General features: G+C 37.3%; 1 protein-coding gene across 2 annotated transcripts in view; it reads right to left on the bottom strand.

Moving 5' to 3' along the window:
- The window catches only part of LOC131431176 (hemicentin-1-like), a 400,232-nt gene that overhangs the window by 91,214 nt on the left and 281,217 nt on the right, over positions 1–27,801 (bottom strand). For both annotated transcript variants that reach the window (XM_058596735.1, XM_058596736.1), the window contains one exon: positions 18,385–18,585. In XM_058596735.1, coding sequence (XP_058452718.1) covers positions 18,385–18,585 — 201 coding nt within the window. The remainder of the gene's footprint in view (positions 1–18,384; positions 18,586–27,801) is intronic.

Here is a 27,801-nt window from a genome sequence, read left to right as displayed (position 1 = left end):
TCGAAAGGTACTGGTATGGCAAGCAATATGCTCCTATGGTTTGAAGTCAACCATTTTTTACACTATCGGAACTAAAAATGCAGAAATCTATCGATCTGAGTGTCTCCAGAAGAGGTTGCTCCCTTTATATAAGAAGCATGGTACACCTCCACTGTTTTGGCCGGATTTAGTGTCGACTTACTATGCCAAAACCACTCTCAATTTGCTTGCGGAAAAGCGTATAAATTTCGTTGAGGAAAATATCAAACCACCAAATTGCTCTCAGCTTCGACCCATCGAACATTACTGGGCAATCGTGAAGAGGGTCTTCAAGAAGACTGGTAAGGCAGCTGAGAACATGCAGGAGTTCAAAAAAATTGGGCTCAAGCGTTCGAAAAATGCGATGTAACACTTGTCCGGAACTTGATGAAGAGCGTTCGATCAACAGTTCGAAAATTCATGAAGGAATAACTTAAATTTCATCCGGTTTTTATTATGCTCAAGTTTAACCTCGTACAATAAAGGATCAATTTTTAGTTTGAATAAAATATAGTGTTTTATCATAATTTGAAAGACAAATTTGTGGACAGCTTGTTTTCGATACACTCCTTAAACTGATGATTTTTACCTTCGATTTGCAAAAGATCCGGCTGATTTTGTATAATGTTCCGCATCGTTGTCCACTTTTGGTTGTATTTTTCGCCAACGCAAACGACCAGCAGTTGGATGACGCAATCGTTCTTATTTGAAGCGAAACTCATACCGAGAACGTGCAACAGCAGATAGCTCACAGATGAACTGCACATGACATTTCCGAAATCGAAAAAAAAATTTGATTCTAAAAGTCTTAGAATAGCATGAAACGTCGAGATTTAGTGTCATCTTGGAAAAAAATCTTGAAAAATATCTCAAATCTCCCGGAAAGTCGATCTTTAAAAATTTTTTTTTTTGAGTTGACACTAAATCTCGATGTTTCATGCAATTTCAAGACGTTTGACATCAACAAAAAAAAATTAATTTTACTCCCCCCTATGGTAATTTTTCAAGATCGAAAATTTTCAAACCTTAACCGCTGCACGGAGAACCCTTCGATCATAAAATTGCGATTTCGCAGTTTTTGATTTTTGCGAGAGTTGATTTAACTAATTTCTTTTTGATTCAACCAATATGGTTTTTGATTTGCATATATTCAAGTAGTTGAAAAATATGTTGTTTAGAATGCTGTCAAATGCTGGAGACAGTTGAAAGCAAAACAATAATCGCAATGCAAAATCAACAACTTTTTTAGTTGAAATCTGTTCGCGTCGCTTCAAAATGTCAATGAAAACAACATCGATGGTTAAAGCGTTTGGTGAAATTGTGTTGATTTGATTTGAAAAATTTATGATTCCATAACAAGTGTTTATCTAATAGCGGTATTGTGATGAAGTTAACCTTGTTTAAGATGAAAGAGATTTGGTGACAAATTAGAAAATTTTAATGAATGATCATCTCGTAATCTTTCAGGTATGCGCAGAAATTTTATGTTTCAAATTCGATCATTGATTTACTTCCAAGTAAGTATATTTTGATTATTTTCGCAAATCAATAACATTGTTCGAGTTGATTTAACTATTTGCAATGTCTAAAACAAATAAAATCGATTTATTTTTCAACTAACAGAACTTTGTTTCAATAACAACGCCAGTTATTTCAACTAAAATATTTGTTGAAATTGAAAGGTGTGTGTCCTCACTAATTGACAGCATTTTTTTGCAACCAATTAAATTAGTTGTTTCAACCATCGTTTCTGTTAATCGAAAAACAAAAATGACAGTTAGTTAAAACAACAATCGATTAGTTGTACCAAATTTTAACCAATCGATTTCAGAAAATCAACTAATATTCTGGTTGAAATGGGATCGCGGGAGGTTCTGTGTGGGTAGCACCCCTTACCTATGTCCGATGTAGATCAAATTTTGCATGAAGACTTTTTTCGAGGTACTTAAACTTTTAAACAATAGCGCTTAACTAAATTAGAGGTGATCCCAAAATATTGGCACCCTTACATATATAAGAGCGGTAAAAATCAACGTGTTTTGTCGGTTACGTCACTTACACCATCATATCTCCGAAACCAAAAGTCACAGCCGTTTGATCTTCGAACTCGATCAATGGCATAATAATAGCTTTCAAACGGTAAAAATATCTTGGAAAAGTGCACAAACACAGACATTTTTCGTTCTCGTCGAAATTAGTCGAATCGTATATAACACTATGGGTCTACGAGGCTCCGTTCGAAAGTCGGTTTTTCCAGCAATTCTAATACCTTTCTATAGAGAAAGGCAAAAAACCTGTCGGGCCGCAGTACAACCGACGACTTTTAAAAATTTGGATCAGTTATTCGTTATGGGGTAAAGTTAACTTAACCATCAATCCATTTCGAACGAGAGAAAAATCGGAAAAAGCTAGATGATGAGTTGGGATAGCGACAATTGAAAACTTTTTATCGGAGATATGATTCGAACTTGTTCACCATCTTCAATCCCCGGAACCGTTTTTTTTTTTCTTATTGTACTATCTTGGAAGGTGTATTTCCAAAAATGATCTAGACTGTCGAAAAGTTTAAAGTTTTCGAATAAAAGCAATAAAAAAATTCTACTCGACTCCTATACTGAAAAAAAAAATTTGAAAATTTTAAGTCGATTTGCAAAAAAGAAACACTTTTGATTTGGATGAAATTTTGTTACAAGATAGGTGATTATGTTCCTTGCCTACAATCAAAAGTTGGTAGACGAATAAATTTTTAATTCTGAGAGACATCTTAAAACCTTTTGTTAGATTCTAGGTTGGTGAAAATCGCCCAAGTAGCAATTAAAACTTGTTATAATTGGCATGTTTTACAATTCCTTCAGATCGGTTATATTTGTTAGATATGTTAGACAATGGATTCAACACGTTTTTGTAAGGGATGATAAATTAATTCATATTACTGCTTGTGAAACCAACTCAAAAACCTGAATGGATTAAATTCCACATCCGGTTTTCATCGACACGACATCGTTTAAGCAGTCTCAATTCCGGTTTCGACTTAGCAAATATTACTGTTGTAAAACATATGAAACAAGAAGCTTGTTGCACATCATACAAGAAAAGTGCGCTTCTCCAATCGAATAATCGTTGCGAGAAAAGTTAATGAATTCAGTACTAGAACAATGTTTGCTACTTGGACAGTTTAGCCATTTCCGAGAAAACACTCGGGCCTCCGGACTTCGGTGCAAAGATCGGTTTTCACAGTGATTGTATATTTTTTCCATATGAGAGAAGCTAAAATCCCATTCTGAATATTAATTATAAAGACAACGAGTTTTCTTCACTTCCAATTGGTTGACTTACTATCTCATGCTCTATTTCGATTAAACCAATTGAACGAAATCTAACAAACGAAGCGAACCTGCGTTTCTGTTACTTCTGCATATGCAAGTCAACCAAAACAGCATGAATCAGCAGCATAAAACATGTAATAAGATAGTTATTATTGTTGTTATTATTGTTTTTGAAAATTATTTTGACACTACCGGCTGTGCGAAATGCATATGGGGCATTCCACGCAAAATCAGCCACCCAAAATTTTTTTCCATCTAACTATTTTCGGTAAAAAACTCGAAAGTATTCGACACGTATTTTTTAATTTTAATATGGCACGTGGAATTATCGAGATATGATTTTTTGAAATTTCGCGTTTGCAAAAAGAGCTTTTTTTCAACAGACTGTACTGTAAAATCATATAAAGATTCGTCCAAGACATGAAATGTGCGTCTTTTCCTTAGTTTTCAAATAAGCGATTGCATAAAAAAAGCTTTTAAGTTATTTTCAGGAAAAAAGTTAAAAGTTAATAAACAAATTGAAAAAAATTCAAACTTAGGCCTAATTTTTTTTTTCTTTTTTAGTTGAAAAAATAAGCCTTCGGGGCTTAACTCAATCTTGGCAAAGTTTCAAAGTGGAATGATTAATACTTTCGGAGCAGTGAATTTTTCAATCACGACCCGCACGCGCGAAGTGTACCGCAGCGCAACTCACTCGAATACGGGCTTAACTTGTCGACACATGTCGCGCCACTGATCGAATCCTAACTTTGACAATTTATTGTTAGAAACGTGACAGTTAAGATCGCGGTGTGAAAATGAATTCAAAAATAAAAAATTGTTGCTGTAATCCGTTTAACTTTAAGACTCATGTTAGCAAAAATCAAAAACATTCGTTGCGTCGGGTTTCTTCTTCCCTTCATGATTTTTTGCAAGCAAATGATGTTTTTTGTACACCGTATAGGCAGAAAGCGAGTAAAATTGGGGCGTAGGATTTACGTGAGTATTAAAATAATGATGCCATACAGTTTTGGAAAAGTTGCGAAATGATGCAATTTTCACTATTCAACTATGAGGGAAAATTCTGCTGATGCAATAGTGATAACAGATTATGAATTCTCTGAGACTGATGACAATGATGACAATCTTTTTCTTATAAAAGGTGATTTTTTGAGGTTAGGATTTTCATGCATTAGTATTTGCTCAGATTTTTTGAGGTTATGATTTTCATGCATTATTATTTGCTCAGTATGCTCTGACATTTCATCATGAATAGACTTACTAACGAGCAACGCTTGCAAATCAGTGAATGGGCCCTAGAAAAGTTGGCAGAAGATCCGCTTTTTTATCGACAAATTTTGTTCAGCGATGAGGCTCATTTCTGGTTGAATGGCTACGTAAATAAGCAAAATTGCCGCATTTGGAGTGAAGAGCAACCAGAAGCCGTTCAAGAACTGCCCATGCATCCCGAAAAATGCACTGTTTGGTGTGGTTTGTACGCTGGTGGAATCATTGGACCGTATTTTTTCAAAGATGCTGTTGGACGCAACGTTACAGTGAATGGCGATCGCTATCGTTCGATGCTAACAAACTTTTTGTTGCCAAAAATGGAAGAACTGAACTTGGTTGACATGTGGTTTCAACAAGATGGCGCTACATGCCACACAGCTCGCGATTCTATGGCCATTTTGAGGGAAAACTTCGGAGAACAATTCATCTCAAGAAATGGACCGGTAAGTTGGCCACCAAGATCATGCGATTTGACGCCTTCAGACTATTTTTTGTGGGGCTACGTCAAGTCTAAAGTCTACAGAAATAAGCCAGTAACTATTCCAGCTTTGGAAGACAACATTTCCGAAGAAATTCGGGCTATTCCGGACGAAATGCTCGAAAAAGTTGCCCAAAATTGGACTTTCCGAATGGACCACCTAAGACGCAGCCGCGGTCAACATTTAAATGAAATTATCTTCAAAAAGTAAATGTCATGTACCAATCTAACGTTTAAAATAAAGAACCGATGAGATTTTGCAAATTTTATGCGTTTTATTGTTTAAAAAAGTTCTCAAGCTCTTAAAAAATCACCCTGTATTTACATACATTGAAACATTGCATTTCTCGTATTTTAAATATTTTTAAATTCCGATTGCCTTCTTAGAATGAACCACATTTGCCTTCCGGTTATCTTACCGAATTAAAACAAAAACTTTACGCAAAAGATGCAACTAAATCTTAGAGAATGAGAATTTTAATTGTTTTGCTAAAAAACTGGAGTATTCGTAAGACAGCGCAAGAAGAGAAGAAGAAACTTGATGCAATAAATGCAATTATTTTCACACCGCAATCTTAACTGTAACGTTGCTAACAATAAACTTTCAAAGTTAGGATTCGATCAGTGGCGCGACATGTGTCGACAAGTTAAGCCCGTATTCGAGTGAGTTGCGCTGCGGTACACTTCGCGCGTGCGGGTCGTGATTGAAAAATTCACCGAAAGTTTTCATCTTTCCACTCTGAAACTTTGCCAAGATTGAGTTAAGCCCCAAAGGAATATTTTTTCAACTAAAAAAGAAAAAAAATTAGGCCTAAGTTTGAATTTTTTTTATTTGTTTACTATTTTTAACTTTTTTCATTAAATAAATTATAATGGTTGTTTAATGGAATCGCTTATTTGAAAGCTAAGGAAAAGACGCACATTTCATGTCTTGGACGAATCTTTGTATATTTATTAGATTTTACAGTATAGGCTGTTGAAAACAGGCATTGGAATAAAAAAATACGTGTCGAATATTTTCGAGTTCTTTACCGAAAAAAATAGTTGGATGAAAAAAAAGATTTTTGGGTAGCTGATTTTGCGTGGAATGCCCCATATAGTACACCACGAAGCTTAAAAATCCGGTGTATGTTTGTTATTTGAAATAAATTCCAATTCGTTGACATTATTACGGTCGCACTTATCGTAAAATAGCTACGATTTTTATTAACTGCAGCATCGTGTTTTACCAAAATCACTCGCCAGTAGCAGACATTCGTAACCGTTTCGTTTTCATTATAGCGTGTACAAAACTTAGCAAAGGCGTGTTGTGTTTTCTTCTTCCGTGCCAGCACGTACCATTACGTACCGGATTTATATAATTAGTTTTTAAGATAATGTGAGCTTTAGTTTAAATCAAGTTTTTTGAAAATCGTTTCAACCTTCGCTGAGAAATCGAAGTCAGGTCTACTTTTGGAGTTTTTCTTCACTACTTTCGGTGCCTCCGGAACAGGAAAAGAGGTTCCGAATTAAATGTATATGCCAACAAACTAAAAAGTTCTGCAAACTAGAAGCATTTATCAGTCAATTAACAATACATGGATAGTTGGAAATAAACATAATAACCTGAATTCGAAAACGATGTTTCTCTTTTGTAAGTCGACTTTCAAAATTTAAGAAAATTTGTGTTTTTTTCAGCGTAGGATTCGAAAAGACAAATTTTGCACCAAACCTTATTCCAAGCTGACAGCATAAGGACTGTATCGCAAAAACCACTGACAAAATGAGCACGTTTTTCCTAAATTCATCTAGACTGTTTTTTTTTTTCAAATATTTACTATAAACAGAAAAAGCCTACAAAAAAGTTATATACTAACGACTTTCACAAAGTCAGTCAAATTTTCGAAAAAAACATACTGAAAAATTCGCTAATGGAATACTTCACTGGATAATTATAATGCTTTATTTCAATGACATTTTGTCCCAAAATGAATAATTCTGTTCCCTGTCAACTTCCCATGTATTGTAAAAAGAGCGTTTTGAAGGGAATAAAGTTTTACTAACAAAAACTTTTTCTCATCTAGCCCTGATATTTTCTGCAGCTATCGGGTAACTGGCAATTGGTTATTCGTTGAAATTTTCTCATAAATTAAATTTCATTGGAATCTTTCATGATTATGACTTGCAATGTACGAACGTTTGAAAAGGAACCTATCTGGAGGTAAAATTTGATTAAAATCAAAAATCAGTTTTGTTCATTATTTTTAGTTATTATTTTATTTGACTGATTTTGAGAAAATCACTAGTATCAAGGTTTTTTGTAGGATGTGTCATTTTTCGACAAAAACTATTTGAAAAAAAGACGGGTGGGTAATGTCAGAGACAGAACTGGTTGATGTGGATACGAATAAAACTTCACACTTCTGAAAATCCAATACCGTTCCCATAGGTTGATATATTCCAGAATTGTAACAGTGCACCCATACTTGAGTACGACGAATTCACGACACACTTATTCTTACACACAAATCATAAGATAGGACAGTAACAAATTGTTCGCCTGCAGAAGTAAACACGGTGCACGGATAGTTTCAATGGAATAAATTATCAAAACGTTCTTTTATAATTAATTTACTGAAATTGAAAGTCAACTGTGTAAGCTAGAATGATTGGTAACCCGAAGATGCATTGTCGTTCACTGCATCAAAACCGTCATTTCGGCACGAAATTATAATTTTGAGTTATTGAAATTATAATTTTGAGTTATTTGTAGCATTGCAAGAGCTACCAATGCATTCCAAAAAAAGTCACTATTTGGTGTGGATTATGGGCCGGTGGCATCATCAGGCTGTACTTCTTCAAAGGCTACGATGATTGGAACGTTGTACCGTGTGATGATTGACGATTGTTTTTTTGTCCAAAATGGAAGAATTCGACGTGCCTGACATGTGGTTCCAACAAGACGGTGCCACAACCCACACGGCACGCGAAGCAATGGCCACATTGAGAGCTGCCTTCGGTGAACAGTATATATCACGTTTTGGGCTAATCAATTAGCCCGCCTAAATCATGTGTTTTAACGTCTTTGGACTCTTTCTTGTGGGACATTTTTTTGCGAAATACCGGGCGATATGTTGGAAAGAGTGTGCCAAAATTAAACCTTGCGCATCTAAAGCGGAGCCGCGGCCAGCATTTGCATGAAATCATCGTCAAACATTAAATGATATTGATCGTTCTATTGATTCCAATGAAGATTTCATCAATTTTCTCAAATTTTTTGTTTGATACTTTGACACAAACACATTTTTATAACTATACTCGATCAGATGCACATAACACAAGTATATCAACAGTTGATATGTATAACAATTTGTATTATTTTGAGATATTTAACAAATGAAATCAGTTGAAAGTTAAAACTTATGATAACAATATAATAACAAAATCAGTTATGATGTTTTACTTTCATTTGCAAGACTCATGATAAAATTCATTAATTGAAAAAATGATTTTTCCGTTGCTTTATATCAAAATATAATGATCTAAATTTCAAAAAAACTAAAAGAAAAATTAGATCAATAAATAAATTATTCATTAATTTAAAAAAATCAATCAACAATTTTGAATTAAAACGATGCTAAATGTTAGCTGTGATATAGTTTGTTCGTGTTAAATTTGCTATTCAATTTATTACAACTGTTTTTATGAATTTCTGCTTAGCTACATCAAATTCAATGATAATTGTGATACAAACGTTTCAAAACTTGCTACGATTTTTTTCTCGTTAAAGTCTTTTTTGTTATAATTTTTGTTATTTTAACTGCTTACCAGCCAGAAATATTTCAATATTTGTTAGAAAATATTTCTGAAATAAATTACTTCAGTTGTTACAATTCTGTTATTACCATCTGATCGGGTATGTTGTGAATTTAGTCTGTAAACAGGCATGCTTGACGATCGATTGAAACTGTTAAGTTTTACGTCATTTGTTTTTTGTATTTCTCTGGTCGGGTAAAAGAGAAACTACATTTTGCTTCCAACCCAATGAAACGGCTCATAAAAAATGAATTAAATGATGAAAGCTGTCAATGAGATCAAAAAAGAAAAACGTTTCTCGTTTTCTTACTAAAGTGCTAGTTTGAATTATAATCCTAGCCGGGTTTTTCAACCGACAGTAACCTGGCAACAAGTTTCCCTGTCGACTTTCCATCATAGTCAATGCAATACGTTGCTGTCTGTCTGAAACGAGCAACGTGTCAAGACTTACCAATTGAAAGAAAGCATAGATGTTTGCCGAACCGACGGTGAGGGTTAAGTGAATAGCGATAGCGGAAGTGAAAACACGAAGCAAACATCACCAACCCCCGGCTGGCTTCGAAGATATCGCAGCAAATGCCGGAAATAACAAGGTAATCGAGGTTCAATATTATCTCTTCGACTGACGTTTATTATCGTTCGAAATGGCTGCTAGTCCAAGTGAGTGCCACGTCAGCAAGATACTCGAGAGGAAGCGAGAATTATCCACCTATGGCGAGGGATAAGGTTGGATTTTTTTAGTTAAAACCAAATGAATTAAGCAATAAAAGATTCTAAAGTGTGAATAATTTTTAGGAACTATTTAAGTTGAGAAACTCAATTCAGATTTTCTTACCGTAATAAATTATGCATCCACAGAAAAGTTAGACGGAATGGTTTTCGAGCTATTCTCTAGTGGTTCCTTAAGTCAACTTAACCTGGTGAGTGAAACAGGAACATTCAAAACTTTCATCGCTCTCGGAAAAGTTACCCGACTTGCATCAAGTGCAGCGAACTTTTTTCTTCGGAACTTCTTGTGAGAGCCAACATAGGGCAGGCGCCCGAAATAAAAAAAAAACCTTAGAGCTGTTGTTGCTTCTGAATTGAATTCATTCTACAATAATGCTTTATGTCTAAGCTGGCCATGAAAAAAAAATGTGGCAATAGATCTCTTACTTACAGCTTCCGTTTTGGTGTGCGGCTTACCGGAAACCGTGGGAAAGCATCGAAGCCACCAGCAGTAACAACAACAAACACACACACACACGGCATTCGGTTGCGGCCCTCAGATTCGTCGTCTCGCTCGCGGGGAAAATGGTGCAAAATGTTTTATTTATTAGCTCTCTATACGGTGATTTATAGGTGAACAGTTTGGGATTAGTTGCCCGTCGCATAAATCTTCCGCCCTTCCGTACGGGAAGGAACGGTAGCAACGTTCCAATGCACGAGAAATCGTTTTCTGCTGCTCCGCTCCATCGTCGGTATGCTGAAAGAGCATGTTCGCATCGACCCGCAGGCCCTTGGACCGCAACGGGGATGTCATTTCGATTGGAAAATCGGGCGATTCCGTGTACGGGCAAGTATCACTTGATTTTCTTTTTTTTTTTTTGTATCGAAGTTATGGTTCCGAAGCAAGGGAATGCAGTGCAAGGATGGAATCCGATCGGTACGCGACTCACGTGGCCGGACCATGGGATTCCGCGAACGGTCGTTCAGGAGGAAAATTAAGCGCTTTGCTTTCGGTCGGTAATAATTCGTATGCATTATTGATGCTATAAATGATCCCTTTAAGCGGAATGAAAAGTTCTATCTTCACCGTGAAGCAGAGAATTATCGTGATGGAGAAACTTTTCCAGTAAACTTATGGCAGCAAAAATCAATCCGGTGGTATTTATTTTCAACAACTGGAAGATATCTAAGATAACGATTTTGTAAGAAAATTACTTAAATGAAAAACACAGATATAGGTTTTATTGACCTACTACTGGATTTAATTTTGGAATTTTTTTGGGTAACATATTCACAAAATCTGCTAATCTGAATTTATATCAAGCAGATGAAATTATGAATACGAACACAAAACGATACCGTTATACATCTCATCTACACATCATTGAATTTTTTAGAGTGTGAAATACATTCACTCACAATGATTGTTTACGGACGTAAGCGGTGAACGATACTTCATCCTTGAGTCGAAGATTGGCTCACCCCCGGGCAACATTTGGTCCTTCAATCCGGATAGCAGCGAATCCGCGACTATGGAAGTGCTGTTGAATAAACGGAACATCACCATCGACAGGCTGAAACGGGAACACGCACGTGCAAGAAGCTTGTGCTCACAAGACCCTCCAGTGAGAGAAATTAAAGATCGCCTGCAGAAACATGGTGGATATGGAGGATAACTTTGACCAGATTCAATCCGAAATCGAGGAGCATTCTAACCCGAATGATTTGTCGTCTGTGTTAAATGAGTTGAATGAGGAACAAGAAATCGGTAGTGATCAGACTGACGAAGTGGTTGGAAAAGGCTTTGCACAAATGTCTCTTGTCTTAATAAGGCTAGCAGATTAAATAAGCAGTGTATCGAAAAGTAGTTAGCAACATTGATTATTGAATAAAAAAGCGAAAAAAAAACATGTTTTGACATCAGTTTTCGATATATTGTAAAAAAATTACATTTTTATGCATTTCACTGATTATATTGAAGAAAATCCTAGTTTCTGTGAAACGCTCGCACTTTGGACTTGATATTCTTCATTAAATTCTGCACAGTTACTTTTGTGTCTTTCCTGGTGGCAGCTGTCCAGTGCCGCTTGACAATTGCCCAATACCTTTCAATTGGCCGAAGATCCGGGCAGTTCGATGGGTTGATGTCCTTTTCCACGAATTGTACATTATTTTCAGACAACCACTGTAGAACGGAGTTGGCGTAGTGGGTTGAAGCCAAATCCGGCCAGAAGAGAGGCCTGTACAGTGGCAGCATTCTCTTCTTCAAACATTCTTCCTCGTACACCTTGGCGTTAATTGTGTCCTTCGTGAAGAAAATCGACGACCGCAAACCACAGGTACAAATTGCTTGCCAGACCAACACCTTCTGCCCAAACTTTCCATCGCCACCGTGGTGTCAGTGTCGTCCAGGTCCTGGTACACCGATTTCGTATAATATTGCGGTCCGGGCAGCGCTCGAGAGTCTTCCTTGGCGTAGGTTTCGCCGTTGATCAGGATGCATCCGTCTTTATTCTGTAGAATCCGGTTATACAGTTTACGCGTTCTTGTTTTGGTCTGAACTTGCTGTACCAGGGACTTTTTCGGCACCTTCTGTTTCTTGTACATTTTCAGGGAGTTCCGAACTTTGATCCGTTGAATCATCCCGATGCTGGTGTTGAACTGCTTGGCCAAATCCCGCGTCGACGCCGATTGGGTTTTTCCTGATGTACTCAACCACTTTTAAGTCTCGGGCAGGCTGGCTGGGACCCGTTTTCCTACCGGATCGGGACAAATCCGGTGGAAAGGGTCTCACCGAACTTCTCGATAATATTTTTGACACTGGTGTGGTGCACTTTCACCCGTTTTGCAATTTCGTTGTACGTGACACCACTTTCTGAGCACCAAGTGTGCAGAATTTTTTTTCGCGTTCCCGGATCAATTCGACTCATCATTGAAACGATAAACCGTACCGAAACCAATCGATTGCGCAGCTGTTATTGACATGCAAACAAACATGTCACCGCAAAACACGCTGCAAAAATTTAAGCCATTTCAGAGTAATAACTGTTTGAATGTTGCTAACTACTTATCGATACACTCCTTAGAATAACGATTCAGTTAATACAAATGTTGTTGTAAACTTATTTTCATCACCTTGAGTCGACAGTTTTTTTCAATTTACATAAAAAATGCACCTTAATTGTATGATTTCGTCAATTCAGACCAATGTTGCGAAAACTCCCTTACCCTCTAAATAACCCTATAATCTATTTTGATTTAACTTCCCTTTTGTCAGTGAATTTCCTACAGATCTACTGAGACTTAAATACACTTGCGTTTATAGGCAGATAATGATAATTTTCCCTTAGTTTTTTTAATTCTCCGTCAAAATGGAACCAGATCTTTTGAAATTATTTAAAGGAAAATCTACTACGACCTTGAAATTCTTGCCACTCTCTTGTTTTACAAAAGAATGGGAGAAGAAAGTTTATTTTCAAAAAACCCTCCTTCTAGTCTAAATGTCGATTCTCTTCAATTTTTTTTTAAATTTCGTTATTGACTCCCTCCTCCATGTTAAGGACACTTACTACACACTCTCCTTCCTGAAAATATCCTAATGATCATCTCTGAAAAGCAAGAAGTATCCGTGCCTAATTTGATAGCAATCCGTTCAGTAGTTCCAGAGTTATGCCGTTACAAACATTACATCCCCTTTATAGAGGCACGTACTACATCCACTCCACACGAATACCCTTATAATCATATCAAAGTTGCGCAAAAAGTATCCATTGTCTTCAAAAAGTATCGATTCTCGTCAAATTAAATAATTTTTTTCCAAGTTTGATCCGTTAAGTAGTTTCGGAGTTATGCTAGTTCGGACATTAAACCCCCTTTTTCAAATACACTTGCTACATCCATCCCCCATATAACCATATCTAAGGTATGCGAAATGTTTCTAAGGTCTTCAAAAAATATCAACTTTTGTCAAGTTATATGATTTTTTCATAACCCCTCCTGTTAATAACACTTGCTACGGTTCCTCCCCCCATAAAAATATTCTTATAACCATCTCTGAAGAGCAAGAAGTACATTTGACAAGTTTTATAGCAATCCGTTTAGTAGTTCCGGTGTTATGTCATTAATAACATTACACTCCTCTTTTTAAAGGAACTTGCTACATCCACCCCCATATAATCATATCTATTATTTGCAAAATGTTTCTATGGTCTTAGAAAAGTATCGATTCTCGTCAAATTAGACAATTTTTTTCATAACCCCCCTGTTAAGGACACTTACTACGCTCCCTCCTTCATCACAATACCCTTATGACCATCTCAGAAGAGCAAGTAGTATCTCTGGCAAGCTTGGTGGCAATCCGTTCAGTAGTTCCGATGTTATGGCGTTACAAACATACAAACTTTTTACTTTTTTATTTATGACTTCTGGTCAGTCAGTAATTTTTACTTTTTTCAGTTTTTAACGATATCAAACTAACTAGAGATTATAAGAAGAGAAAGAATATGAAATGATAGAGCCATAGTACTCAAGGAAGAGCAAGGATGTGAAGAATAAAGTGCGGAAAAGTGAGACGTGACAAGGGTCATTTAAGTAAGCAGAAGGCTTCTCGTGTCTAAACTTTTACCTTCTACCAGAGGAGTCGAATTTAGGCATCTTAGCGATACGAGTCATCCGAGTCTCTGATATGTCAGAAAGTAAAGACAAAGGTCGTTTGCCATTTACTACTTTACTTTATTTACTTTACTTTCTGACGTATCAGAGACTCGGATGACTCGTATCGCTAAGATGCCTAGGTTCGACTCCTCTGGTAGAAGGTAAAAGTTTAGATACGAGAAGCCTTCTGCTTACTTAAATGACCCTTGTCACGTCTCACTTTTCCGCACTTTATTCTTCACATCCTTGCTCTTCCTTGAGTACTATGGCTCTATAATTTCATATTCTTTCTCTTCTTATAATCTCTAGTTAGTTTGATATCGTTAAAAACCGAAAAAACAAACATACAAACTTACATCCATTTTTATATACAGGGTCCGCCATCTAACTTTTTTTTTGAACTAGTGGTTATTTCGACATTGGTAACCTTAATGTCACTTCTGATTCGACAGAAACTTAGTTTTATCCTTCCGCTGAACGAAAATGGTTGTGTATACGCTTGAGGAACGCGTGAAAATAGTACACTTTGGAAATCAGCTTGAAGAAGACGCCGATTTTTGCCAAAAAATCATATTCTCGGATGGAGAAGCCGATGCATCCTCAGAGAGTGACGGTTTGGTGCGGATTTTGGTCTGGCGGCATCATTGGGCCATTTTTCTTCGAAAATAAGGCAGGACCAGGAGCCGCCGCCACGGTCTATGGCGAGCGCTACCGCGCCATGATTAGCGATTGGTTCTTCCCGTTACTTGAAGAGGAAGACTTGGACACCATTTGGTTCCAACAAGACGGCGCTCCATGCCAAACAGCCAACTCTATGATCGATCTTCTGCGCACAGTCTTCGAAGATCGAATTATCAGTCGAAATTAGGATGTCGTTTGGCCGCCTTGGAGCTGTGATTTGACGCCGTTAGACTGTTATCTTTGGGGGGCTGTCAAAGATAAGTGTTATGTGGACAAGCCAGAGACAATTCAAGCCTTGTACTAAAAAACTGGACCGACCGTATGGCGTACTGCAATGCCAGCCGAGGCAGCCATTTGAATGAAATTATATTCCACAATTAACCGGAAGGATTGTACTTTAATATGAGAAAATAAATTTTGAAATCGGGTGAACCGTTTGTGTTTTATTGCATGTTTAAAAAAAAGTTACAAGGCGGAGTTAAGCTTGAATACAATACAATACAGGGATCTTGGGGTAAAATAAACATGATACCGTTCCGTGCGGTCTTTCTAAATACGTGGAATCGATTTTACTGACCATTTTACACAAAAAAGTGCTTTGTGGTCAGCTGCATCATGCCTCCAAAAAAACATCGCGTTTTTGGTCCATTTTCCCTCACTGTGCAATGGATGTTTATTGTCATTGTTGTCAAATTGAAAATAATACTTTTAAGTTAGCATAAGTATGTAGTTATATTATATTAATATAGGTCACTTCTAGTGAAGATGACAATAATGATAAAGATAAAAATAGGTAAATTGAGGTTTTAGAACACAAATAAAGTGCGACGAATGACCATAAACGGTTAAAGTGAAATGAAATGAAATGATACAATTAAATATTAATTCTCAGACAATTTCCAGGATATATAGACGGAGTTTAAATCGAGTGAAACCGGGAACAGAACTCGAATGCTAAGTGAACCCGGTGTCCACAAATTACTATCTCATGCCTCACCGTGGCCCAAACATACGGCGTCGGCTGAGTGCTTTTGATTATTGCAGTATTGAGTCGTTCGAAAGAGGTAAAAATCGTTGAAAATTGCGTAATTAATTGATTCAGCAGTGTAGATTTTCGCTTCAGTGTCGAATGATACAACATTGCTGACTGCTTTTAGATAATCACGATGCCTTTTCCGTACGGATATCACCCGTTTTATTTTTGTTTGCAGTCCTCGTTTCAGCTTATGTAGTAAATTATTTAATCGCTCTTCATTGTGCCACCGCTGATCCAGCAAATATGTTTTGCTTTAAGCCGACCGGTCCAGTGAAAAACGGTTTCATAGTTTATGAAAAGTCTGTACGCTCGACTGCCTACTCAAACTGCAAATAGCACATATATATCATATTTATAATCCCTCAGCATTATCTGCTTTCTTTCGCTACTATGTAGCCGTCGCTTTTTATCTTCACTTTCATACTGAAGCCGTAATATATTCCGAGAACTCGCTATTTTTCTCTCATACACTCACGATAACAACCAGCTCCATTCCTGCGCGACCCCTAAAAGCGTGTACGCATCGAGTCGGAAATTCATGACTTCTAACAAATAGCGACTTGCCGAGCGGATTACAAAAAAAAACGAACCGCTGGAAATAAAAGTGAAACTTTTCCCGTTGTCACTAACGCTTCCCGCGTGCTAACACCACACATGGCGGCGAACTTTCCACCAGTGTCAATTTTTCACGCTCAACAACTGGCGAAATACTTTTATCCAAAGGGCGTCGGCGGCGGTACACAATTGATAGTCCTTTTTCTGTGGTATCCGTCGTTCTGTCCGTCCTGTCGGTTTTTTTTTGTTCCTACCGTAGTCAAGTTTCTTCACTCCGGTTGGTCCCCCCAGCAGATGCTCGGATGGAAAATAATCTTTTCTAAACTACGATTAGTACAAATCATGTGACTGCCAGATATGGCGTTTTGTTCGGTGATAAATGTATTGTTGCGCGCGCACACACACACACGGATGTAGGTCGTCGTACAAACGATCTGAAAAGTTGAAGATAGTTTGTGCCAATTTCGCCGTGAAGTTTTCCCATCATCCCGTCTCCGGGATGTCAGCCAGCCGTCAGCTTTAACGGGAGACTTAATTTGGAAATTTTTGCGGTGGAGTTTTCCAAGGGTTTTTGAAAAGTCAGGCTGAGTCAGGCAATCTTTCCCCAATAAAAAAATCTCGTTCCCACCGTCTTACATCCAATGTGTTTCCTTTTTCTCCCCCCTTTATAATTTCACAATCACGTCTTCCCCGAAGTGCAAAGACAAACGGAACAGCAAATGACACCTAGCAGAAGCAAGAAGCAACAGGAATTGTTGCCGCGTACTTGCTTCCTCACCCTCTCTCTCTGTGTGTGTTTTTTTTTGTGTTTCGTCAGTTCAGTTAAATAGACAAACAAACAGGGGAAAAATCTTTCGGAATTAGGAATTAGATTCTTTGTTCTGTGCGGTAGTGACTGAAGGAAAAATATTCGCGCTTTTTAAAAAAAAACCGGGTAATTTCGCCTACCAATCGGCCTGTGAAGGATTGTGCAATCTCCGGATACCCGCCCCGAATCCCGGGAAGCCTCAATAACAATCCCAGCCAGCACGGTTCGTTCCCTAGATTAAATTGAAAGATTAAATGGAATTGGAAATTTTCACAATTATTTGTGAGCTACTGCTGCTGTTGCAATTGTTGTTATCTCATTTGCGAGCAACGGAGATAACCGAAGCAATTGACTCCGCCTTCGTTATGTTCGTCCGTCCGTCCGTCTGTCTGTCTGTCTGTCTGTCTGTTTGTCTCTCTATCTGAGGCAGTCCTTGCTGCGTGTCGAAAAATGAGCTGATGGAGCTTAACTTCTTCATCATGACATGGCGGCATGTTGATGCTGATTCAGCTTTCGCAGCTTCCCGTGGGTTGACGGTGGCGGCGATGGGGGAGGCGATCTGCATCGAAGTAGAAAGGCGTCTTTCATTTACTACGGATTGGAGGGATTAAATTGTAAATAAGATTTATTACCGTGTCTTGAAATGTAGTCCGTTTCGACGGCAATCGAGAAATTACGGCGGACGGCGAAGACTAGAGCACAACAGAGTGCAGTAGGTTTTTAGACTAGGAGGGGAAACTAGCATTTTCCAGTCCGTTGGCGATTTGCCTTCTCCGGACTGTTGTTTTTGACAAGAAGGATCGGCCGGTCATTAAACTTTTGTGCACGGGTTCAAGACGAGAATGAAATCAACTAAACGACTCTCATTAATCTTTGCCGTGTCAAAAGTTAGTCAAACAATTAGTTTTTTTCCCAGCCACCGCCTCCATTTATTGTGTTCCATTCAATGAACTAGTTTTCAAAAGCAAAGCAATTGAAACAACGGTTATCGTTCACCACAAACACCACCAACCGCCGCAAAAAAGAAACAAAAAAACAAACGCTTTGAACGACTCACCCAGAATTTCCACGTGATGTGTAATCTCCCGCGGGTTCATGGTTGCAATCTGGCAGATGTAATCTCCGGCATCCTGAGCGGTGGCATCCAGAATCTGAAGGGTGTACCCGTTGACCAACCGCACTCTGGGATCCGGCGTCACTTTCACCGAACCGGCTGTCAGTATGGCGATGCCGCGTTTCCACGCCAGCACGTACGATCCTGCAAAACAAAAAAAAAAAACAAAAACGGAACAAACATATTTGATTAGTACATAAATGCTGCTGCCACACGTCAGTAAGTAAAACTGCTGAATCATAGGATTATCCTAAACAATAATTTGCCTGCAAACCATAAGCCTTGGGTCGATAGAAAATTTAGGTTGATTTTTTATTATTGCATTTCAAACGTTGTTTCACCTTTCATTCCGGTTTCAGAGCAGAAACATTTCGTTTTCAAATTTGTGATAGCAGAGTAGAACATTCCGGATTGCCACCAGTTCGATTCGAAATTGACGATCGATTTTATGGTAATTGAATGATTTCACGTTCGACTGAAAGCTTTTAGTCCACTTTTAGTCGACTGCTGGTCGGTGTTTTGCTCCTTGTTCGTATTTTGGTAGCTTTCATGTCGTCTAGATATTAGCATACTTAAAACACACAGCAGGAACCAGAGTCGATTGCGCTCGGGATTGAATGTTACCAGGGGTTGCTGGCCTTGTACGATGCCGTTTCTACTGGAAACTGCTGGAATAAGTCGTCTCTCAGGCAGAAGCGTTCGTTCATTGGAAAGCCATTAAAGTGTTCCAGGGTTTTTTTTCGGTATCCAAATGAGATCGGAATTAAATGTTTGTTTCGCTTCAATTTATTGTTTGAACCCACTGCTTTCATCCAAGCGAAGCGATAATTAGAAATTGATGATCTCATTAACGCTAAGAAAAATTCTGAGAGATTGAATCAATTGCCGATTGGCGAACATATTGCACACAAAAAAAAGGCGGGTGGGTAATGTCACAGACATAACCGGAGGACGTGAATACGAATAAAGCTATCATGCTTATTCAACACTTCCGAATACCGAAAATCGTTCGTATGATATCATTTATTTACCTATACTAGAACCTGAATTATCGGCCAGAATTCAGGAACTGGAACTGAATCCAAGAGCTAAATTCAGACTGACTGAGAATTTAGTTGTCTGAGTCTTATTCCACTGGGGACTCGAATTTAGTGTTCGACCCCCTCGAAATATAATTCAATTATTTCTTCTGATCATGCTTATATGAGCCTGCCACACATAAAAAAATCCGTGCCTAATCCACCTAGCAGTGAGATGATACCTTTTTTATCAATCCGAATGTGATTTTTGCATGAATATTCTTTGGTGTTTTAGTTCTCATGACATTATTTTAATGACCATCGTTTCAAGCGGCAATTTAAAGTTCCATTCACTCATTATCCTGTAATGTCAAAACTTCAAATCGAATTGAATTTGAATCTAAACGTGTTACAATCGATTGAACATTCCATGAGATGTCGAAGTAAGTTCCCTTTTCAGAGTTTACGGTTATTTACGGTACTTCCAAAGCCGGTATTCAGGAACCAGCATAACCCAAACCGATTCGTATGGCCATAAATTAATGTGACGAATACATTGCAATAGTTTTGAGTCCAACTTTGGAGCTTTTTGGGATTGTCATCTTCTATATTGGTTTGATTTTTTCCCTGTAATTCCAGAATCTGAAATCAGATTCGGATAAAATTCGTTAATTTTGTATGGGACCATAAATCCTTTAATTGGAATTTTTGTTTTAGAAATTTTTGAGAAAACTTTTTTCGAGAATTAATGATTAAGTTTTGAGAAAAAAATTCGATACAGAAACCAGAATTCGAAAATTGGTGTAGCTGAAGTCAGTTAAATTCACTTGAGGAGCTGTATCGTTTACATTTGATTAAAAAAGTTTGAAAATCAGTGTAGACATCTTTGAGAAATCGTGGTGCGAATTAAATTTTTGGGTACCTTCCGAATCAAAAATTGAATACCACTAAAACCGAAATAAGTTTATTTGGTTATCGACTATCGAAATCTGCAAACCCGATAAACCTGATTAATTCATGTGAAATGGACATTTTTATACTAATCACGTTTTCGTTTCACATATCTTCCTGTAGTTCCGGATCCATATGAAATTCAATATCCTTGTTTGGGAGTATACGACTTTTCATATGAATCTGAGTTTGTAGAAAACGGTTGAGAGAAAATTGAGTGTAATTATTTGTCACACACGCATTTGCTGATTTCGACGAACTGATTCGAATGGTATATGGGTGTTATGTTCTTCCACCATTTATTGCTGTAAGTAGTTTAACTCAATATAATAATGGAATTGCTTTCAACTCGAAAATGCTGCCATCATCTGGTTTACATGTCATATTCGAACGATTATGTTGCCAAAAACGAACCGTGCTAAAATCGGTCCAAAGCAAAATGTCATGAAAAAGGATGCTGTACACCGTCTTTTTGACACTCAGAAACAATTATATGTAACAGTATAAAAATTGTGGTTCACGTACGTTGCTCCCAAGTATTGCTTTGTCATACAGCGTTTACAACTCTTACTGCTGGAATAAGGCTAAAAGTCGCTTACACAAAAATATCGATATCTCCATTCAAAATGAACAGATTTTAACAATCTATGGCTTGTTAACACTCCGAATACCAAGGGGGTAAAAAAGTGAGAACGCCAATTTTGACTGACTATATCCATATTTATGACCATTTTTGGACCGATTTTAAAACTTTTTATACCATTAGAAAGATAAATTCATTCGGAATAAAACGATGGAAAGCCGAAAATTCAATTCAAATTCATTATAAAAAGTTCCAACTAAAGTCTGTTCAAAAAAAGTGGGAACGCTGACTTTGGCTGGCCATATCTCAGCTGTTAGAAGTCCGATTTCGAACATTTTTTTATCATTAGACAGATACGTCTATCACAACATAAATGGAACAGAAAATTTTTCAATTACACTTTGTTAATGAAAGTTATGATCAAAAACGTAACCAAAAGTCCAAGCCAATGTATTATCGAAAACTTCGAATTTTCGAAATATCTTTAAATTCAACGCGACGACATATGCATTTTTATATACCAATAGATTGCGTTTGACATCAGCTATATTTTTTAGAAGAAATCAATTTCAACTTTACTGAAAATGTATCAAAAAATGCGATATTTTCACAGAAATTTTAGCATATTAGAAGTATTCGAAAAATGCCAAATACAGCTAAGCCTTTTTGTAAGCCAATCGATTGAAGTTGATACCAGCTATAATGTACGGGAAAAAAATAGTTTCAAATTTACTAAAGAAAATCCAAAAATTAGATATTTCACAGAAATTTTAAAATAAAATAAAATTAAATCTGTTTGACACTGCATGAAATTCATATCGAACATTTAGACATTGTTGATCACTAATCGATTGAATATTGCTTCTATTAAAACTTTTAACAGGAAATTCTTTCATATTTACTAAAAACCTCAAGAAATTGTGTTTTTACAGAAATTTTTGAATCTTAGAGTTTTTTGTGTCTCAGCTAAGCACGCATTCAAGAATGTTCGTGTACCAACCGACTAAATTAACTTTCAGCTAAAATTTCAAGAGTGAAATAGTTTTTTTTTCATAAATACGTTTATTTCTTAAGGCAGTTTACATAAGTTTTTCTTCGCCGTAGCATCACTTTTACATAATATTCTTATCCTAATTTAATTCTAACATAGTCACAACGTTTTGCATTTATTAAAACATATTCTCTTATTACTTAAATATCATCTTAGGTAACTCGTCATTAATTATGAAATCTACTCGGAAATATTATTTGAACCAAACGATTAACTTCTATAAATTATAAAATAAGCTGTTATTTTCAGACATTTTGTTAATAATTTCATAAACTGTTTCGAGTTTGTTTGTATCATTACATTATTTTTATTCTAATTTAGCTATTGGTTGAACTCATGGACGCAGCTGGGATCAGAACTAAGTCTTGAAAGGGGCCTTTATTAAATTGAAACTCCAGTTTTCTTTATGAAATGATAAATAAGTTTCATGTATGAAAGGTCACGACAAGCAAGAATGTCTCGAACTGGGATATTGGATAGTCTACCTTGGGTACGCAAAGAATTTATTAGTTGAGATCTGACATCACGATACTCCACGCATGTCCAAACGACATGATCAATATCCCGATAACCTTCTCCGCAAGCACAATGATTAGTCTCGGAGAGCCCAATTCGAAGGAGATGTGCATCTAACGTGTAGTGATTGGACATGAGTCTGGACATCACACGAATGAAATCCCTACTCACATCCAGTCCCCTGAACCATGCCTTTGTCGATATTTTCGGAATAATTGAGTGCATCCACCGACCCAGATCATCTTTATCCCAAGAAGCTTGCCAGCTGGCAAGTGTTCTTTGGCGAGACGAGCTATAGAATTCGTTGAAAGCAATTGGTCTCTCATAAATTTCACCCTCAATAGCACCACGTTTGGCTAAAATATCGGCTCTTTCATTGCCAGGAATGGAGCAATGAGCCGGGACCCAGACTATAGTGATTAGATAATTATTGTTCAATATGTCGTTCAGGCACTGTTTTATTTTGCCCAGGAAAAACGGTTCAGTCTTGCCAGTCATGTTTGAGCGAATGGCTTCAATTGCACTCAGACTATCTGTGAAGAGGAAATAATGGTTTGGAATTAATGTGACGATTACACTCAAACTATAATGAACTGCTGCTAGCTCTGCTATATAAACAGATGCAGGTTCTTGAAGCCTAAATGAGGCCGAAACATTATTGTTGAACATACCAAACCCTGTCGCTTCTTCAATTCGCGATCCGTCCGTGTAAAACATTTTCTCAGAGTCAATATGCCTGAACTTACTTGAAAATATTTTTGGGATTTCCGTCGAACGTAGATGATCCGGGATTCCACGCACTTCGCGCTGCATGGATGTATCGAAAAATAAAGTTGAGTCAGGGACATTTAGGAGGCTGACACGGATAGGAATATATCTTGAAGGGTTGATTTCCTGTGACATATGGTTAAAATATACTGTCATGAATTTTGTTTGAGATCGAAGCTCGACTAGTCGTTCGAAATTATTAATTACCATGGGATTCAGCACCTCACATCTTATTAGCAGGCGTGATGAAAGCTCCCAAAATCGATCTTTTAATGGAAGAACTCCCGCCAGAACTTCAAGACTCATTGTATGTGTCGAATGCATGCACCCTAAAGCAATTCGCAAACAACGATACTGAATTCGCTCCAGTTTGATAATATGAGAGTTTGCAGCGGAACGAAAGCAAACGCATCCATATTCCATCACTGAAAGTATCGTTGTCTGATACAATTTTATTAGATCTTCCGGATGAGCACCCCACCAAGATCCTGTTATTGTTCGAAGAAAATTTACTCTTTGTTGGCATTTTGTTATCAGAAACCTAATGTGTCCTCCCCACGTGCATTTGGAATCAAACCACACCCCAAGGTATTTGAAAGTCAAAACCTGTTGGATCATTCTTCCCATCATATGAAGCTGAAGCTGCGCGGGATCATGCTTTCTTGAAAAGACGACCAGCTCTGTTTTCTCCGCAGAGAATTCGATACCAAGATGAACAGCCCAATCGGACAAGTTATCTAAGGTATCTTGCAATGGTTTATGCAGATCAATAGCTTTGGGTCCAGTAACTGAAACCACGCCATCATCTGCCAATTGTCTTAGTGTACATGGGGTTACTAGACAGCTGTCAATGTCATTTACGTAAAAATTATAGAGGAGCGGACTGAGGCATGAGCCTTGCGGGAGACCCATGTAACTATTTCTGAGTGTTGCCAAATCGCCATGTGAGAAATGCATGTGTTTCTCTGACAAAAGGTTGTGCAAATAATTATTTATTACCGCTGGGAGTCCATTTTGGTGAAGCTTGTCTGAAAGAACATCAATGGAAACTGAATCAAATGTTCCTTTAATGTCTAAAAATACAGATGCCATTTGTTGCTTTTGAGCGAAGGCAATTTGGATGTCAGACGAAAGTAATGCAAGGCAATCATTCGTCCCTTTATTTCTACGGAAGCCAAACTGAGTATCTGACAACAAACCGTTCGTCTCGACCCAAGTGTCGAGACGTCGTAGAATAATTTTTTCGAACAATTTTCTGATGCAGGACAACATCGCAATGGGTCTATATGAGTTGTGATTGGAAGCTGGTTTCCCCGGTTTTTGAATGGCGATAACTTTCACTTGTCTCCAGTCAGGTGGAACAATATTTTGCTCAAGAAACTTGTTGAACAATTCCAACAAACGTCTTTTTGCGAGGTTGGGCAGATTCTTCACCAAGTTGAATTTAATTCTGTCCAACCCTGGAGCGTTATTGTTACAAGACAAGAGTGCTATAGAAAATTCCATCATTGAAAATGGGTTATTAATAAAACCATTATTTGGAGGAGATTCCCGTATAATGCTCTGCGTAGGAACAGAATCTGGGCAAACTTTCCTAGCAAAGTCAAATATCCATCGGTTCGAGTATTCATCACTCTCATTGCCCACGTTACGATTCCTCATTCGTCTGGCCGTGTTCCAAAGAGTGCTCATTGAGGTATCTCTTGACAAACCTTCGACAAAATGTCTCCAATAGCTACATTTTTTGGCTCGAAGTATGCTCTTGTACTTGGTTTCTAAAACCATAAGTTTTTCAAAATTCTGAGGAGTTCCTCCTCCCCGTTTTAGAAACGTCTTGCAAGCATTTTGTTTTGCGAGTTTAGCCTCTGAGCACTCTTTGTCCCACCAGGGGTTGGGAGGCCTTCTGTTAGTCGTTGGCCCAGGAAAGCGTTTAGTTTGGGATTGTTCTGCTGCCTTCAGAATCGAACAAATGAGGAAGTCATATTCTTCAAGTGGAGGGAGCTCTTCCATTGAATTCAAAATACTAGAGATACTACTTTGGTATTTAATCCAGTCGATATTTTTTGTCAAATCATATGGAATACTAGCGGAAGTAGCAATGCAATTGCTACTGCTAATTGAGATGATGATTGGTAAATGATCGCTACCGTGTAAATCAGGCAGTATTTTCCAGGTGCAATCTAGTCGAATTGATGTTGAGCAAAGAGATAGATCTAATGCACTTGGGCGTGCCGGAGGTCTTGGGACAGAGTGAAATAGTTGTTATATTTCATATTTACCAAACATCTAAAAAAATCGATATTTTCTCAGAAGGTTTTAAAATTGAAGAAGTTATAGGCAATTACGTGGATTTGACGTAAATGCACGTCTAAGAAATTTTGCTTACCAACTCAATGAACTTAGCAACGTGTAAAATTTTAAGAGTAAAATCTTATATTTACATCAAAATCTAAAAAAATCAACATTTTCGCGTAAGTTTTCGAATTTAATATATTGGAAAATATAAAACAAACATCTATGATCTTCTATGTAGATTGAATTTGGTATTAGCTAAAATTATCGTCCGTTATCTAAATCTGAAAACATATTCTGTTTTCAAGGTCAATTGTGACAGATATTATCAAAAAACTGAAAATTTTGACATAAAACCTCGTATAACTAAAAAGTTACACATCCGATCACAAAACCATTCTATAGCGTTCAGGATGACGGGGAGACCTTCCATTTGCGACTAGTTTGATCAAAATCGATCCAGTCATCTCTGAGATCTCGACCTCTTTGTTGACAAGACACACACTCACATACACACAGACACATACGGACATTTGCTCAGTTCGTCGAGCTGAATCGATTGGCTCGGCTCTCCGGGCCTCGGAATAATTTTCTAAAGTTTGAGCGAATTCTAGAACTATTTTTTATATTTATAAAAAAAGTTAACAATCCTTTTATTACAGTCGACACAATTGGCAACTCTGACGTATTTACATATGACACATTCCAAATTGCACAGATAAAAATATTCTGTGAACACACATCTGCCCTTTCGATAAATGTGGAGTAAGCTATTAAATCGTTCAAAGCGTTTGTACCAAAGATAAACTCAAAATGGAATGGTCTATGATTTCTCAAGTACCATTCAAATAGGATCCCTCGATGATTTCGATTCACCGTCAGTTGTAGTTCAATTATGATTCGAAACAAAACAACAAGCGTCGAAGCGCTACATGCGTCGTAACTATGATAATGTTTGTTTACGTAGAATTATTCTTAAACTGCAATATGAAATAAATCGCGGTATTTTGTATATCAAGGAGATCTTGAAACATGATTATTACTAAGAATATATTTAATTTGTTATAATCTTATCTTACGAAGCTTCAAAGTGAATGCAAGTAGCAAAATATTTTGTGCGATATGTTTACATAGGTTTACTTTCTTCCAAACTTGTATTGTAGTATTTTACCGTCGTTTTCAAATTAACGAAGGGTCAACAAAATTACACTAAGTTCACTGGTTCACGATTACTGATCCGATATTTTTCGATAGATCGTAAGGGACATTGTTATCTGGAGTTTATCTTTGTTTGTACCACATCTCCGGCAGTGCCATATTAGTAAAAAAAATACCTTCGAAATGGAGTGTCACCAGAGCTAAGTCATTTTTATAGACGAAAATGACGAGAAATTACTGTCACTATCAGCTTCGCTTGCAAACTATGAGAACGAAATCCATGTCCAGTCAATGACATAAGCGGGAGAGTAGTTTCAAATTGTGTTTTTTCTTCCATTTGCCCTTTTAGTCATTTGCAGTTTTCAGTGAAAATCCCATACCGAAGTTGGGAGAATCGAAAATGACAGAAACTCAAATCAATGTGCGCCTCGTTCCCTACAGCTTTCAAAAAATGATTGGAGCGGTGTTACGAATTCGCTGGTAGATCAGTTACGAACAATTGACACAGAGATTCAAGCAAGTATTAGGTAAAAAGTAGCAAATTATGGATAAATAACGTTGTCTAAACTATCTGGACGATTATTGAACCGGATATGTTTGGATTGTACATGCAATGTTAAACCGTAACTCCTATCCTAATCAGTTTAAGTAAGAAAATGGCAGACCAACATTGACTAGAATTTGTGTTAATCAATGTCGTAATGTACGCACTGAGACAAACAAGAAGTATTGGGAAAGCTCGAGTATACATTGCAGGCCAAAACTTACTTGCTTGCGTTGACAACAACCGCTTAACACAAAACCAGTACCGATGAGATACCAAAATTTTTAAATATCTTATCATATATTAATTGTTTTACGTTATCATCATCTATTGTTTTTCAATCTAACTCTCGTTCGGTATTGATTGATAGTTAAACCAACAGGGTCCAACATTGTCGGGCAATGCCCGTGCAGATGGCAACCCTAACTATCCCTTCGTCGGTTATTTATTCAGTGATTCCCCGTTACTGTGGCTGAAA

Source organism: Malaya genurostris, chromosome 2, assembly GCF_030247185.1.
Source record: "Malaya genurostris strain Urasoe2022 chromosome 2, Malgen_1.1, whole genome shotgun sequence".
Taxonomy (NCBI): Eukaryota; Metazoa; Arthropoda; class Insecta; order Diptera; family Culicidae; genus Malaya; species Malaya genurostris.
This window is presented reverse-complemented; position numbering and strand designations above follow the sequence as displayed.